The sequence below is a fragment of the Musca vetustissima genome, unplaced genomic scaffold (assembly GCF_032173495.1).
Source record: "Musca vetustissima isolate MV318-11 ecotype Yass unplaced genomic scaffold, APGP_CSIRO_Mvet_v1 utg6013, whole genome shotgun sequence".
NCBI classification, from domain to species: Eukaryota; Metazoa; Arthropoda; class Insecta; order Diptera; family Muscidae; genus Musca; species Musca vetustissima.
Window position 1 is genome coordinate 647,713 of NW_026889308.1, and position 15,668 is coordinate 663,380.

At 33.5% G+C, this 15,668-nt stretch overlaps 2 protein-coding genes and 1 long non-coding RNA gene across 4 annotated transcripts; 1 reads left to right on the top strand and 2 right to left on the bottom strand.

Annotated features, from left to right (window-relative positions):
• Window positions 1-1,045: 1,045 nt before the first annotated feature.
• Window positions 1,046-3,694, bottom strand: LOC133337059 (uncharacterized). Of its 2 annotated transcripts, XR_009754568.1 has the most exons (4): window positions 3,557-3,694; window positions 3,251-3,335; window positions 1,581-1,590; window positions 1,046-1,539 (listed from the first exon to the last, which is right to left on the bottom strand). It is a non-coding gene; the product is annotated as an uncharacterized LOC133337059 (long non-coding RNA). The 2 variants fall into 2 exon arrangements; XR_009754567.1 differs by lacking the exons at window positions 1,046-1,539; window positions 1,581-1,590 and adding an exon at window positions 2,969-3,148.
• Window positions 3,695-4,926: 1,232 nt separating this feature from the next.
• LOC133337006 (PIN2/TERF1-interacting telomerase inhibitor 1) lies at window positions 4,927-6,590 on the top strand. The gene is made up of 2 exons (XM_061545271.1): window positions 4,927-4,999; window positions 5,053-6,590. The coding sequence occupies exons 1-2, from the start codon at window positions 4,927-4,929 to the stop codon at window positions 6,588-6,590; spliced, it is 1,611 nt and encodes a 536-aa protein (XP_061401255.1).
• Window positions 6,591-6,833: 243 nt separating this feature from the next.
• On the bottom strand, window positions 6,834-8,803 carry LOC133337001 (DDB1- and CUL4-associated factor 11). The gene is made up of 6 exons (XM_061545264.1): window positions 8,575-8,803; window positions 8,094-8,514; window positions 7,485-8,030; window positions 7,261-7,416; window positions 7,062-7,168; window positions 6,834-6,996 (listed from the first exon to the last, which is right to left on the bottom strand). The coding sequence occupies exons 1-6, from the start codon at window positions 8,764-8,766 to the stop codon at window positions 6,835-6,837; spliced, it is 1,584 nt and encodes a 527-aa protein (XP_061401248.1). The 5' UTR covers window positions 8,767-8,803; the 3' UTR covers window position 6,834.
• Between the last annotated feature and the right edge of the window lie 6,865 nt (window positions 8,804-15,668).

The following is a 15,668-nucleotide window of genomic DNA, read 5'->3' on the forward strand; positions in this document are numbered from 1 at the left end:
CAATTAATTTCAAAATAAAAAATGTTGGTACAATTAAATGCAAATTATATCTGTCTGATCCCACACTGCTATGCTAGAGACTCTTCGTGAAAAGTCTGTTCACGCGTACTCCTTTACACCAAAAAAATTAAAGCAGGTGTCATTTATACTAAGGGGACCGTGTCATGGCGTTGAAGCTGAATATGTCAAAAATGCCTTTGATGAAGTATTGCCCGAAGTTATTTCCAAGGTATCAAAATTCGAAACTTCCAGATCAATTAAAAATAATGTGGATACTGGTCTTTTCTTGGTGACTCTTAATCCTGGTAAATCATTAAGCGATATTTCACATATTAAATATCTGCATAAGCAATCGCTCACATGGGAAAGACCAAACAAGAAAAATAACGAAATACAATGTCGCAGGTGCCAAGGATGGGGTCATATCTCGAAAAACTGCGGCTCTCAATATAATTGCGTAAAATGTGACCAGAAACATACAGCAGGAGAATGTCAAAGATCAAAGTCGGATTGCTCTGATCCATATTGTATCAATTGCCATTCTAATGGACATACCGCAAACTGGAGAGGTTTTCCGTATTTAAAAAATATGCAGCTAAGAGAAGAGAGCACATTCAAAATGCGATAAACATTAAAAAAACAGCAAAAGAAAATGTAAGTCATATCATGTCCAACAATCATGTTACAGCAGATAAAACATTTGCAAGTCATTTTCATCCTACAACAAGCCATAGTAGCAAACCATCAATTATTAACGAATTTTTAAAATTGTCAAATATTTTCCTGCAACCAGAGGAACTAACTCTAGAGTAAGAAATAAACATATTTCTGGCAGAATTCAACAATATGTCAAAGAATAAAGCTAAAGACGAATTCATGCGTCTTTTAAAAAAAAAGTTAAGGATACTTATGGTCCATAGGTTCTTAAAATGTATAACCTTCAATGTTCGATCTCTAGTGGATCGCAGTCGTCAGATCGAGCTACATAAACGGCAGTTGGGAATATAAATTTTAATGCAGTCTTTATTGAGATTCAATGCAGAAATTTTTACTAGGTTCACTGTATATCTCAACCAATTTCAACACACAACAGTTAATCAATGGTCTAAATAATTGTCTGCAGTTTACTAATAATTATGATGGATTTATTTTTGGAGGAGATCATAATTCTAGGCACACGACATGGGGTGATATAATGGACAACACCAACGGAAGGACACTTTACAATTGGTTGCTTGATAATGCCACAGACGTTACTCGAATATGTGACTCTTCTCCTTCATATCCTAATGGACCATCTTATTTGGATCACTTTCTGCCCAAAATCTTATAGATACAGATGCAGGCAACTACAGAATAACCAGTAGTTCCTCATTTTCTGACCATTACCCTCTTAAATTGGATATTTCGTTCAATACAGGTGGTATCATCCTCAAAACTCCCAGAGTGGTTATTTCTTATAGGTCCACGTATTGGAGTATGTTTCGTCGACAGTTTGATTCTGTATTGGAATCCATTTTACCACCTGCAAACAGAAATCTTGGTAATGATGAAATTGACAATTGCATAAATTGACATACACAAACAGCACTGCAAAACAATTGAATTAAAAAAAGCACCAAATCCTCTTACCTGGAAATATTAAGAGGTTTTACAAAATCAAAGATCAATGGCAAAAGGACCTAAAAAAATATTTCACCGAAATGGCAATAGAACAAATTATGAATATAATATATTGTCCAAACAGATACAGCTACTCAAAAACATTATAACATTATATCTACAAAGAGCAGGCTAAAGTTTTTAACTCTAAATTAAAAAATATAAAACCCAGTCCATCAGCTTTCCAACAAGTCAACAAACTAATTGGAAAATCTAAAGCACAATTTTGTCAACAGCTACAGATGGATAATGTGGCTTTTACTGCTGGTAGAGAGATCGCAAACGCCTTCCATGACTATTACAGCTATTTAAAGTTATTTAAATCCAATTTCTAGCCATATATACACATTTCATGATGGATTTAATTCATTACACAATTCAGACAACTACCACTTTACAAATGTATCTTCCATAAAAACGCACATTGTAAGTGTGAATAGAAAAAAATCGAATTTTTCTGATGAATCTTTGAAATTCTTAACAATTATATTTAACAACTGTTTGAACAATGGATACTTCCCTAAGTCATGGAAAATTGCAAAAATTATACCAATCAAGAAGAAAATAAACAGTATAACATCTCAAGAATTCCGTCCAATATCTATGTTATCCAATATTGGAAAAGTTTTTGAGAGAATTTTACGGGAAAGATTAGAAAATGAGTTTGTGATACATCCGATTTCCGACTGGCAATTTAAAGCGGCTCATTCAACAAATCACACATTACTGAAGTTTCGTGAAGACATAACAGGTAACCTGAGAGAAAAGTTCTGCACGGTAGCGATTTCCCTTGATATTCAAAAGGCGTTCGACTCTGTGTACCACAAGGGGATAATCTACAAATTAATATAACTTAGTGTGGACCCATTATTAATCAAAATTTTACAAATTTTCTTGACAGATAGGAAATTTACTGTCATAATTAATGATTGTCTGTCCAGTTTTGGATCTATATCGAGTGGAGTTCCTAAAGGCAGTGTCCTGTCGCCCCTTCTATTTAATCGTTTCCTTTACGACTTCCCCCATCAAACAGAACATTCTAAAGCCATATTGTATGCTGACGATTGCTTAGTATATAGTCACCATAACTCACCCGCTGAAGCCTTAAAGCAAGCCGATCTTCACCTTGGCGATAAAGTAAATATTATAAAACATGGGGAATCACATTAAATGCAGCTAAATCGGAAGCAATATGTATTAGAAATGCATCTAAGAAATGTCATAGAAGCGTTGTTCCCGAAGCGAAGAGACAGCATCTCTCATTGGATGGCATTGGAATTCCATTCAGAGATTCCTCCAAATTGGATATGGATTCACAATTTGTTTCACCATTTCGCCATCTGTAGCTAAAGAAATTGAGACGTTTGAGAGGAAAATTTTGAGAAAATGTGTTGGCCAAAACTTTCAAAATCCAACTAAAAGGTTCTCCAACCAGTACATTTACAGCTCAGCCAATATTGTGCCATTTTTCAGTTATGCCTTAAACCTGCAAAGTAGATTTGTAGAAAACTTAGCTGCACCTGACAACATTCTGTTGAATGAATTATTTACTGCTGAAGAGAATACAAATTGGACAGAAGCTGCTTACCTTTCTACTATAGGTATCATAAACATAAGATTTGACAATGATTCGGGGCAAGATTCAACACCAAACTTTTTCACCAAGACAATACCTGGAACACACAGGGGATAATAGTATTAAACAACAAATCTGTGATATTTACATTACTAGGCTTAAGATTTCCCACAAGAGTACCTTATTTTATTGTGTATGTCACTTCTTTTGTCATAAGGTATCGAAAATTTATAATCAGCATACTTTTGCGATCACTGTTTTTATTTGCAGATCGCCTTTCGTTATTGCATATGCAATTTTTAATTTGTACGTATATACTTTATTTTGTTTATTTTATGTTCATCGTTAGTCAATAACATAACGAATTGTTTTTATTTATTTCAGTTATAAGTGTTAACTATTTGTAAGATTTTTGCAGACAATTCGCTATGCAAGTCAATTGAAAGATTGGGAGCAAATCTTAAAAAAAATCATCACGTTTGTTTACATCATTGTTTTTATTACATTTTCCTTTTGGCATGTAGCCTGTACGAATATCACTGTGCAACATAACAAAACGTTTATAGTTCCGCAATTTAACATTGTTATCGATAGGTTCAAAAATATAATGTTATCGTAATCTGGAAAAAAGTCTCAATACATTTTTACTTACTTAAGGGCTAAGCAGAATGCTCGCTTTGAGCCATCCGTTGCGTTTTGTGTTATGGAAAATACAACAACCACAAGGAAACGATAACACTAACGCATGAAGTCGATGTGCGCTGCGCTTTGAAGTTAAATATATTTTAACTTTTTGCGTGCGTTAACGCGATAACAAAAAACGCTCAACGCGAACATTCTGTTTAGCCCTTTACTTCTACAATAGCTAATCATTCGCTGTACATTACATGTGTTATCGAAAAGAAAAGTCTTAATAAATCGATTACTTACTTCCAAGATATATTAATAAGGTCTCCAAGATAGCAATCGAAATCGGAAAACAGCTGTTTTTTCTCAGGTCTAATGTCAAAAATTTCGACTTTGTTTACGTATTGTTCTCATGTCTTATGACAAAATTTTCGACTTTGTTTACGTTTTCATAGTAGAAGTCAATTCACAATAATGCATTTTGACAGCAAACATGGCCTATAAATAAGGTCACCAAGGGAGACCAGCTGATTATCGATACCTCTCAAGTTTGCTGTCAAAATGCATTATTGTGAATTGACTTCCATTATGAAAACGTAAACAAAGTCGAAATTTTTGACATTATACTTGAGAGAAAACAGCTGTTTTCCGATTTCGATTGCTATCTTGTTGACCTTATTAATAGATCTTGGTCTATTCCCGTACTGCAATAATCGACTAATTTTTGCGATTGTCTTTAATATCATAAAAAATGTTATCGCAGTAAAAAATTGTACATTCATACAGGGTCTGAAATAGACTAGTAAATTTTCGTAAGTTTTATCAGTTTTGAGTACAGGAACGGACAATTTGATTAATTTGCAAAATGGCTTATCGATTGGTTCGGTGTTAGGGTTGCCGTGCCATCCAAATGTCAAAATGCCAAATGTCGGCTTTCGTGTCCCTAAGCACGTGGAGCTCATTGCTCGCTTTTGTTTTTTACTTATGGAACAGAATACAGGGATAAATCTTTCAAATTAATATTTCTATTCAAAAGTGTAAAATTTTAATAGGTGGCTATTATGGCTATGTTAGCAGAACCCCGTCAGCGTAAACGTTATAATTTGGTTCCGAAGGGTAAAGCCCTATATGAAGGTAAGAATTTGCTGGAATAATTCCAAAGATCGTTTTAAAATGCATTATTTCAGATGATTCACGATTTGGTACGAAAATGTTGGAGAAAATGGGCTGGTCGAAAGGTAAAGGTCTCGGAGCTAAGGAAGATGGCTCCCAGGATTTTGTAAGAGTACGCTACAAAAACGATAGCCAGGGTTTAGGATATGAACAACGAGATGATCAATGGACACAACATGAAAGCAGTTTTAATGATTTATTAAAGAACCTCAATGGTGACGACACAGCGGAAGGTGCTACAACCAATATCGAAATGAATGGGAATAAGTCGTCGTCGGAAGACGATGATGCACCCCGTGTGGGATTTGGTTTCCAGACTGTTGACAAACCGAAGCATAAAAAGGCGAAACTCAAAGAGGAAATAAGTGGAGTTTCACTGGAAGAGCGGTCAAAACAAAGCAAAGCCCGTGTCCATTACAAAAAGTTCACGAAAGGTAAAGATCTCTCACAATACAGCGAGAAAGATTTGGCCAATATATTTGGTAAAAAAGCGGCGGACGACGAGCAACAGGCTTTGTTTGATCAAATGAATCAACATTTTAATGGGGCGGATCAAAGTAAAGACGTTGTGGAAAATAAAAGTGAAACTGAAAACTTCGGTGGTGTACAAACTATTAGTACGGGGCTATCGGTATCGGAATATTTTAAACTGAAAATGGCTTCACTAAAGAAGAAGTCGAGTGATATAAATGTTGATCTAAATGAAAAACATGAAACAGATTCCCATGCAACGAAAGAACATAAGAAAAAACGAGAAGCTATTGCGGAATTGGATGTCCAATATTTTGGAGTTGAAAAAGAGAACACCGAAATGATAATCGCAACAGCTAACGATCAGGATGCAAAAAAGGAAAAACGCAAGGCAAATGTGCAGTTGGATGAGGAAAAATTGGTAGTTGTAGAGGATGGAAATATCAGAAATGAATTATGTGAAACAACAAAGAAGAAAAAGAAGAAACACAATAGAAAAGACAATAAAGATGATGACCACAAAATTGGAATGGATTTGATTAACATTGAAAGAACAGTCGATCAAAATATGCCAATAAATGGTGTTCCAAAGGTGGAACACGAGAGTGTATCAGTCACAGAAAAGGAAGATGTATCGCCGCCCAATGCTACTGTTACATCAAAGTCCACATCCAATAAAATTTGTTCAGAGAATTTTGACATGGAAACTATTGGCCAATTATCTTTGCCCGAACTCGAAGATAAATTGAAAAGCTTCAATACCTGTAAAATATCAACATTCATTGCTGAAAAATTTAGAAATGTCGATCTTAACTATTTTCCAAACTCTACATTGTCCCAAGTTGAGGGCTATGGATGCAGCCAAGACATAGAATTGATTATATCAGCCAACAAGAAAGACGAGAAGCGCATCAATAACTTATGGAGCAACACTCTGTGCAAGTATGCAAATCTGCAGAAACCAACGATAACATATCGCAAATACGTTAGGGATTGTATAAAAGCCCGAAAAAATAAACAACCCAAGCCTAAGTTAAAAGTAAAGAAGTGGAAAAGGAAAGATGCCTTCTCTCTGGTGTGAGAATCACTATTGAAAGGTTAATTCATTTTAAACTATATTTGTTAACTTAAATAATTCTGAAACATACATTAGTACAACTAAGAATTACAAACTAATATATAAACTCAAATAATATCATAGCCGATACATTAAAACATAATTCCATGTTAATTTTTAAATGGGTATTCAATTAAGTGATAACAAAGTGGTAAGCATTTAAAAAATTTATAGCAATATTTACAATATATGTATACATATGCTTGATTTAGAAGTCAACCTCGTCATCATCATCTTCGCCTTCATCATCCATTTCCCCCTTACGATGGGCTATACGGCGAGATCTTCGCAACGGCCTTTGTACATTTTCGGTTTCTGGTCTAATATTTGGATTATTTTTGTACATGATCAGATTCACGTGAGCATCAAACTAAACGAGTTAAATTTTGGTTTATTGATAAATGTTACATTTTGTGAATATCTGAGTTTCCTTACCGATGATGAAACTAATTCTCCACGAATTGGATGCCAGTGCAAGTCCCTTATAACATTTCGGTGACTTTCTACTGCCTCCTTAATTTGTCCAGTAAGGACATCGTAGACTGGAAATGAAACATGATATGATATCAAGATTAATGGGTTAGATACGTTGAACAGTCATTACCCGTTTATTTCACACATTACATTTACTTACTTATAATCCTTCCTGTGCTGCAGCCTGTGTATATATAACGTTGGCCGGTTTGTACTGCCGGTGAGAATCTTGCCCTTAACAAAGTTTTTGTGACTTTGTGTCCCCGATATGTCATAACACTTACATCGCCATCCAGGGGCTTTGTCGGATTGTAGTCTATGAGGAAATTATAATATGTATTAGAAATAGTCATCTAAAGAAACTGGTTGCCGTACATTACTTACATTCTCTGGGCACTTGGCTGAAACGATAGTCCCACTCTACAAGCGGAGTGCTGGGGTGTTTCCTTATTTTATTGGAAGGTGTGGGCTGACGCAAATCCCATATTTTTATGCTTTGGTCCCGTGAATTGCTTAATACATAATTGCCGTCATTTCTGGGATCAATATAGGTTATCCCATCGAAATGTCCTAAAAATATGCTTTGACATTTTGCTGGCCGGTGGTCATAACCACCGCAACATCTCAAGTCCCATAGCTTAAGAATGCCATTGTGACATCCACTTACGATCAGGTTAGGGTCCTGGTCACAAACATAACTGACAGCATTAATGTCTACAGGAAAGGATGGCTGAGTACGCAGTGCTCGAATGTGGTTGGTTTCGCGATCACAGACGTAAATATTGGAGTCGTTGCAACCGCCTATTAGTGTTCGGCCGTTATCGCAAGGTGAGAAACGGACCGAAAACATTCCAGTACCATTCCTCTCCACGCCCAATGCATAGTTTTGACAGTCGTTGCCGCCATCGCTATCCACAGGAAGCACAAGAACTGTAAACCAAAAAATCACAACTTACAACACTGATCTAAATGACAATAGCATTTCTTGCATACACGAATCGGTCCATGTTGAATAGGCAAAGAAGCGACCACACGGACTGAAATCCACGTCTAAAATGTCCCAATTAGCGTCCCTCACTTTAAGGCGCTTAATCCGATGGTACGTTCCTCTGGAAGCGTCAAAAATGCGCACAGTGTCATCTTGGGAGGCAGTGATTAGGCGGCTTCCATCCGTGTTAAACTTACAAACGAATATTTTCGAGTCTAGTGACATTAAGCGATCCACTTTCTTATTGGGCACAAAGAAATTTGCTATACGACGGTGCTGGCTGGATGTGAACGATCCGCTCGGATGTCCGGCCAGACCGTTTTCCCGTTTCATTAATCCACGCGTTAGACACCATCTTCCATTGGGTCGTCTGCTGTTCGCCGGAAGACCACTCAGCGCCTTTATTTCTTTGTACATCATTGTGTGCTAGTCAGAGACACTCAGTTAGCACTACTGCCCTATACAGTTAGGTAGAATGTTACGTACCCGGAATACTCTCAAGTCTGGTTTCTTTCTAATAACTGGAGGCATCGTGTTTGTTTCTTGATTAACAATTTCCTGAAGCATTGACTCCAATGCCAAATTTAAATATTCACCGTCACCCCTGCCGCTAATTGTGCTGTCATCGCTCAGATATTCATCGTCATCCTCAATTTCGTATGTTATATTATTACCCATTGAGCTTCTCCGTATCGTGCTCCCAATCCGAGCTCCAAATTGGCCAACTAGGATTCACAACCAGTTCGCTCATAAACTCTTTGTCTGAATGTCGATGTATGTATCGAATCGATGTGGATGTCGCCGTGCACTGAAAAATTAAAAACGTTCCACATGCTACGAATGGAATAGAATGACAAAACGCTTGATGAAGAAGGAACTCAAAGCGGACAGACAAATATTTACGAATGAAGTGTGATGAACATTGCTTAAAAGCGTATTGTTGAGAAAGAGGTACGGGGAGAATTGCCGATTAGGGATTCCGAAAAATGCCTTCGTGTTATCCAATGTAAAATGATTACTCGTTCTGTTGTATATACAGTGAGTGTAATAAGTATTTTGCCTCAATACGAATTTGACAAATATCAATATATACTAAAGATGTAAATTGAATTATGTGTGATGGAATATGTTAGTGGACATGTTTAGATCTTATTTCTGCAAGAATCACTGCGAAAGACCTATTGGTCTCGTAAATATCGGCTAAAATCTATAACAACCCAAAAATTTTTATCACAAAAAAGTATTCTGCTTATAAGGAGGTCAGATTCAAAGATATGAACGGGTTTAAAATAATAAAATATAAAAACAGTACATGGAGATGGGAAAAACATCATTCCTCGTCGAGTCCTATTGTCTTTTGAAAAACTGGGGTAGCTGATGACGAATGCGCATTCAATATTTTGTCTCTGATTAACACCATCAGTTGCGAATAAAATTCAGCAGGCAATAAACTGGTCGATCTGTTTATTTTGCAAAACCTTCTTTTTATTATTCTAAACACTTTTGGAATGTTTTTATGCCGCCACGACTACATTTTACTCTCTTATTTTGATTTAACTAAAGTTAAATGTATGAAAATACTCTCGAAAAAATTCCGCGGTTTGTTGGAATCGTCACCGAATCGCTTATAAAATATCGTTATCCTTAACGGTAGTTATAGAAAGACCGAACGTGCGAGGTGTAATGATTTTTTTTCTAATAAAATAATAAGAACCAAAATACTTGACGGACTATACCCAACACAATGCATTTTTCAATTCATATTTAACATGTGCTTGTCATTGAGAATGAATGATCTAGTGTCATGGTCAGTAGTAAGTCAGTCATTTTTTGATATAGACACAGCATCACATATGTGGACACGGTCAGTAGTAAGTCAATAGTTTTGTAGATATAGAACATCCCTGCAGTAACGCTAATCGACTCTACGTCGATGAATCCATCAATTACCCACCATGCTTTTGATTGGCAAATTTTATATGGCGATAACCGCTTTGGTGGTGCCTCGTCCTTTCAACTAAATTCATCGGCAACATTCCGAGAGAGATTTCGTTTTTGACAAATCTAAGTAAAAAATACATCATTAATTCAATTCAAATTTTAACCACTTTCAAGTTAAAAGCGGCCTTACTTCTAACCAAAGGCAAAAAACATAAAGAGGAAAATTAAAATATATATATATATATATATATATATTAAAATATATATATATATATATATATTATGACTTAGTTCACGTAATCATGTATTAAAATTTTAAGGTTCGAGACATTACTTTACAAATTACCATCGATGAAAATTCATCGTCGATGTAGTCGATGAAAAGTTGCCAGTCACTACTTGTGGTTTGCTCCATGAAATCAAAATACATATTTTGTGTATGTGCCCAGTAGTTCGAGTAACTGGTTATGAACTGGTTATTTTACTAATTACCTGTAACTACCACTAGTTACCTCTTCATGCCCTAGACTGGTGAATTTAACATGGGTATGTCATTGGGGAAGTCAATTGTCCCCTGTCTGCGTTACCAGTATACAGTCATTTCGGTAGTAAAAAATGATTGTATATTTGACTAGTGTTTTATAGTCAGTTACTTGGGTAGATACAAACTATAAATAAAATGCGTAGTTACTTATGTATAGAAAATTAGATGTATAACAGTTTGAAAAATTACAATTTATTCTGTACAAAAATATTTGTTATAACAGAGTATTGTATACATATATATTGTTTGATCCATCTGAAAGTCCATAGTTCACGATTCTTTTGACGGCCGAGTGCTTTTCAAATATGTCTCCCTGGCTAAATAAATTTATCTGAAATAAACGATTTAGAAACATTTGAAGTTAGAAGTCCTACATAAAGCTTTTTTTGTTAGAGAAAACTTACCTATAGAAAATCGACAGTATACCCCTTGAGCATTTAGTTATGCGTTGAGGATCTCTACGGAGTGACAACTCTTCCTCTTCACAGAAGGCATGTCAATACTTCTTTAGGAATATATTTAATTTGAAGAATCTGTCAATCTGTGGGGGCTTTTGAAATCTGGAAATGAAGCCTGTATAAGGATTACATTGATCTATATTGTGTTACAAAAAACTTACCTTCGATTTATCATCTGTATTTTATTTGAATATTGAAATTTTATTTTTTTTACGGAAAACTAATTTCTATTTGATTTTTGCTTTTAAAATTCCGAAAATTTCTAAAAAGTCTAAACAAAATGACAGAACAATTCTTCTGTTTTTTTTTTATATTCATACTCGATTCATTACCCTTTTCATTACCAGTAACTACTGAATTGGAATGATATACTTAGACAACTTTTTCAATCGACAAATAAATTCAACATTCAATTTTGTGTCCCTTTTTGGGGTATAAAGAAACTAGAACTCCAAGTAACTAGTTATATAACCATATATCAACAGACAATTGATATTTTTTGAACAACTGTGTGTGTATTGTTTTGAATACAGACACATATCCATGTGTTGAAAAAATGTCAAATAAACACAACCACTAGTTGCGTATATTTATTATATATTTGGCAGAAGAAGCCACCACATACATAGTTGCTTTTTTATTCAAGTCAAGCTGTGTCATATTTTCAAGCAAATTTTTAATAAGTTGAATAATAATTTTTTTATAACTAAACATTTTAGTTCCGTTCCAGAACCTAAAAGAATCTACTAAATTTACAAGTTTTGCAACTTTTTACTCGAAACCCGTTCCTCAACCCATAAAATTATTAATTATCTTTCATCCTCATGACTTTCAGTAATGCGGAGTGATTTCAAAGGAAATTGCAATATTTGACTCAAAAATTTATTTTAGTTATCCGATATTTTCAGTTATGCGAAGTATCACTTATCCGGAGTAAATTGTGGGCGACTAACATAAAATGAAATGGTGCAGGAAATCTATTTCACTTATCCGATATTTTTCAGTTAAGCGACTTACAGTAAAGCGGAGTCGACTGTATATAGTTTTTAGCTTTCATTGAAACTTTAACATACCCAAACTTAAAAAAGTCAAATTTTGCCTTCCTTAAACATGAGATGAGTAAATGATGAAGTTTAAAAAATGTATTACTTTTATATTTGTAAGCACGTTAAATTTATATATGTTTAATAGAAAATACATCGAAAAGCATTACTAATCGAGAAAATGTATTAAACTAAAGACAATATTTTATATAGTACTAGCATAGGCCCGCTACGTTGTTAGCGGAATTTTTGTGTCGTTAAAATAAAAAAGCTACACAATATACTTTTTATATTTTAATATTTACCATAAATTTGAACTATTTCAAATAATGATAGGTCCTATATCTTATTTTTTTTAAGAAAATCTCTGATTTTACTCCGCATTTCTTTGGAACAGATACGTTATTCTACTAAATCGAGTACAACATATGATTATTATTATTACTTTTCTCTCCCGATGGACCAATGCACATAGTTCGTTTTTTAATTTTTTTGGTCATTTAGGTAATTTCATGCTAATGGTAAATTATGTAGTACGTTTTAGTAATTGTGTACCCTTATAATACGAATTTATAATATAATATTTTGCACAGCGGATCATTTATTATACAGAGACCTGCCTTTATAGGGAAGATTTCCATTAAAATTGCAGAAATTTAGAAATTTATTTACGTGTTACAAAAGTATGGTTTAAAACATCATTGGAAATAAATATCAGTACTGTTACGACAGAAATTTTAGAAACATTTGCATTTAAAAATGCCAACAATTTAGTATTCACTTATTTGTGTATGAAGTCTCGTCCATTTTTCACTATATCGGAAGTTTAAACCAAAGTTTAAAGTTGTACTTTCTAATACAAATTTTCGAAAAAAAAAACATAAAAAATTTGAGGACTCTACCTCTAGTCGTTCTGTCGTTTACAATATTTAGTACAGCGCAAATGTCCAACAAAAATGCGAAAAGCATTTTTTCATAGAAAAAACCTTACACCAAATTCTATATCCACCGTAATGTTTTGTACTTTTTAGTATATTTTAAAACTTAATTCTTGAAAATATATATATGTATAAATGATTATTGTCATAATTGCCAGCGCAAATGTCCAACAAAAATGCGAAAAGCATTTTTTCATAGAAAAAACCTTACACCAAATTATATATCCACCCGTAATGTTTTGTACTTTTTAGTATTTTCGAAAAAAAACATAAAAAAAACATAGTCGTTCTGTCGTTTACAAAAAGCGCAAATGTCCAACAAAAATATTTTAGAACTTAATTCTTGAAAATATATATATATGTATAAATGATTATTGTCATAATTGCCAGAGTTAAGTATTTTATTTATAACAGGATCCTATTTTTGTATTGAGTATTTGCTAGTACCGTGAGTAAAATTTACAAACTTTTTGGCGAAAAAAATTTGTTTATAGAGCATGTCGCTCTATTAGTTATAGTCTAATACTACATTTCAGATTTCAATTTCTATCTTTTCCATTATAATTTTATATTTTGTACCATTTTAGTACTAATTTCAAAAGTATATTACTGTCTAGCATAGTATTGATAATAGTTAAATCTACGTACCGCGTTACATATTTTCATTTCTTCCGGTTCTATTATACTACAGTATTTAGTAAATTTTAGTACTAATTTCAAAAAAATTATGCGTGACATTCTGTTTGTAATAGAGTAATCTACATACTAAATTTCAGATTCTTATTTCTACCTGTTGCACTGTATTTTATTATTTGGTACTTTTTATCACCACTTTATTACTTATTTTCAAAAAATGAAATGCATAGCATTCTATTTGTAATAGATAATCCATATGCGAAGTTTCACATTTGTATCTCTATCGGTTATATTGCAATATAATATTTACAACTTTTTAGTACATTTTAGTATTAATTTCCAAAAATAAGTTTGCCCATCATTCTGTTTGTAATAGCTTAAGTTACATACATTTTTCAGATATATATCCCTACCTTTTCCATCGTTCTATAATATTTAGTACTTTTAGTACTAAGTTCTTAAATTTGTTCACACATTCTGAATCGCTTATCATGGACAAAGCTGTGTACCAAATTTTACAGTTCTACTTCCAACCCTTCCGGTGTTTTACAGTTTCAGTACTTTTTAGTACCATTTTAGTACTGTTTTTCAAAAATATTTTTGCTAATCATTATATTTGTATTAGCTTAAGCTACATATTAAGTTTCAAATATGTATATATAACAATTCCATACAAATATAATATTTAGTACCTTTTAGTACTAAATTCAAAATTTTTTTCACACATATTACTTCGCTTATCCCATGCAAAGCTGCATACCAAATTACAGAGTTCTACATGTAACCGTTTCCGCGTAATACAGTTTTAGTACTTTTTAGAACCATTTTAGTACTAATTTCCAAAAAATATTATTGCACCTCATTCTATTTGAAATTGCATAAACCACATATCAAGTTTCTGATTTGCATCTCCACCAATTCCATTAAATACATTATTTAGTACTTTTTAGTACATCTAAGTACTAATTTCCAAAATTTTTTCACACATTCAAGTCCGCTCGTCATAGACAAAGCTTCGTGCCAAATTTCAAAGTTCTACATCTAACCATTCCCGTGTAATACAGTTTTTAGTACTTTTTAGTACCTTTTAGTACGAATTTCCAAAAACCCCGCCTTATCACACGCCTACTCACCAAACCCTACCTACATGCCAAATTTCAAATTTCTAGCTTTAGCAGTTTCGTCTGGGCGTTGATGATCAGTCAGTCACTTATAACGCAACTCTTTTATATATATAGATAGTATATATATTAAGCTCACAAAAATATATAACTTCATTACTCTTAATGTATTGCGTATATATTGATTGTTTTGCCTATTAAAAAAGATAATGTGTATTTTAAATCAAGTCTTCTATTTTTAGATTTTCATTTTTTATTTGATTAGTACTTACTACAGATTTTTGCAAAGATAGAAAAAGGTGGGCTTTATACTTGATTTTCATCTACTTTTTACGGGTATATATTTGGAAATAGATTTTCGTCACATACTACTATCTCATCATCATGGATTAAATGCTATTAGGTCGTGGATTTTTCACTTCCCACATAGTGATCCACAGATCCACTTTCAGATATGTTTCATAAAATTGTAAGATTTCTTTAAAATCTTAACATTAACATTTTATAATTCCCAAATTTTCCAGAAATCTGCTTGTTATATTTACAATTAAAATATTCCGAGTTCGAACTCAATACATTTGACCTGAAACTTCCATTTCTTAAAAATAAATCCAAATAAAATCTTACAAGTTTCCCCTATTTCTTCCAACGAGTCCACTATCCCTTCTATATTTGTACACAATCATGCTGCTCAATCTATCGTGTTTCACAATATGAATGTAGTCGTTTGAAAGATTTATTTGCTTCTCGAAAATATTCTGCATAAATAGCAGACCTTTTTGGATTTTCTAAAGAATGGGCAAATTTCCAGCTACATTTAAGGGACCCCCCCCCCACATTCTCGGGGTCAAAAATTGTTTTGATTTAATTCGAATCTACACCAATTCAAGAATGTCCCT

Coding starts and splice junctions, on each gene's coding strand:
- LOC133337006 (XM_061545271.1), top strand. CDS start 4,927: ATGGCTATGTTAGCAGAACCCCGTCAGCGTAAACGTTATAATTTGGTT. Junction 5,000..5,052: donor GGGTAAAGCCCTATATGAAG/GTAAGAATTTGC, acceptor GCATTATTTCAG/ATGATTCACGATTTGGTACG.
- LOC133337001 (XM_061545264.1), bottom strand. CDS start 8,766: ATGGGTAATAATATAACATACGAAATTGAGGATGACGATGAATATCTG. Junction 8,031..8,093: donor TTCAACATGGACCGATTCGT/GTATGCAAGAAA, acceptor TTTGGTTTACAG/TTCTTGTGCTTCCTGTGGAT. Junction 6,997..7,061: donor GAGAATTAGTTTCATCATCG/GTAAGGAAACTC, acceptor TAACTCGTTTAG/TTTGATGCTCACGTGAATCT.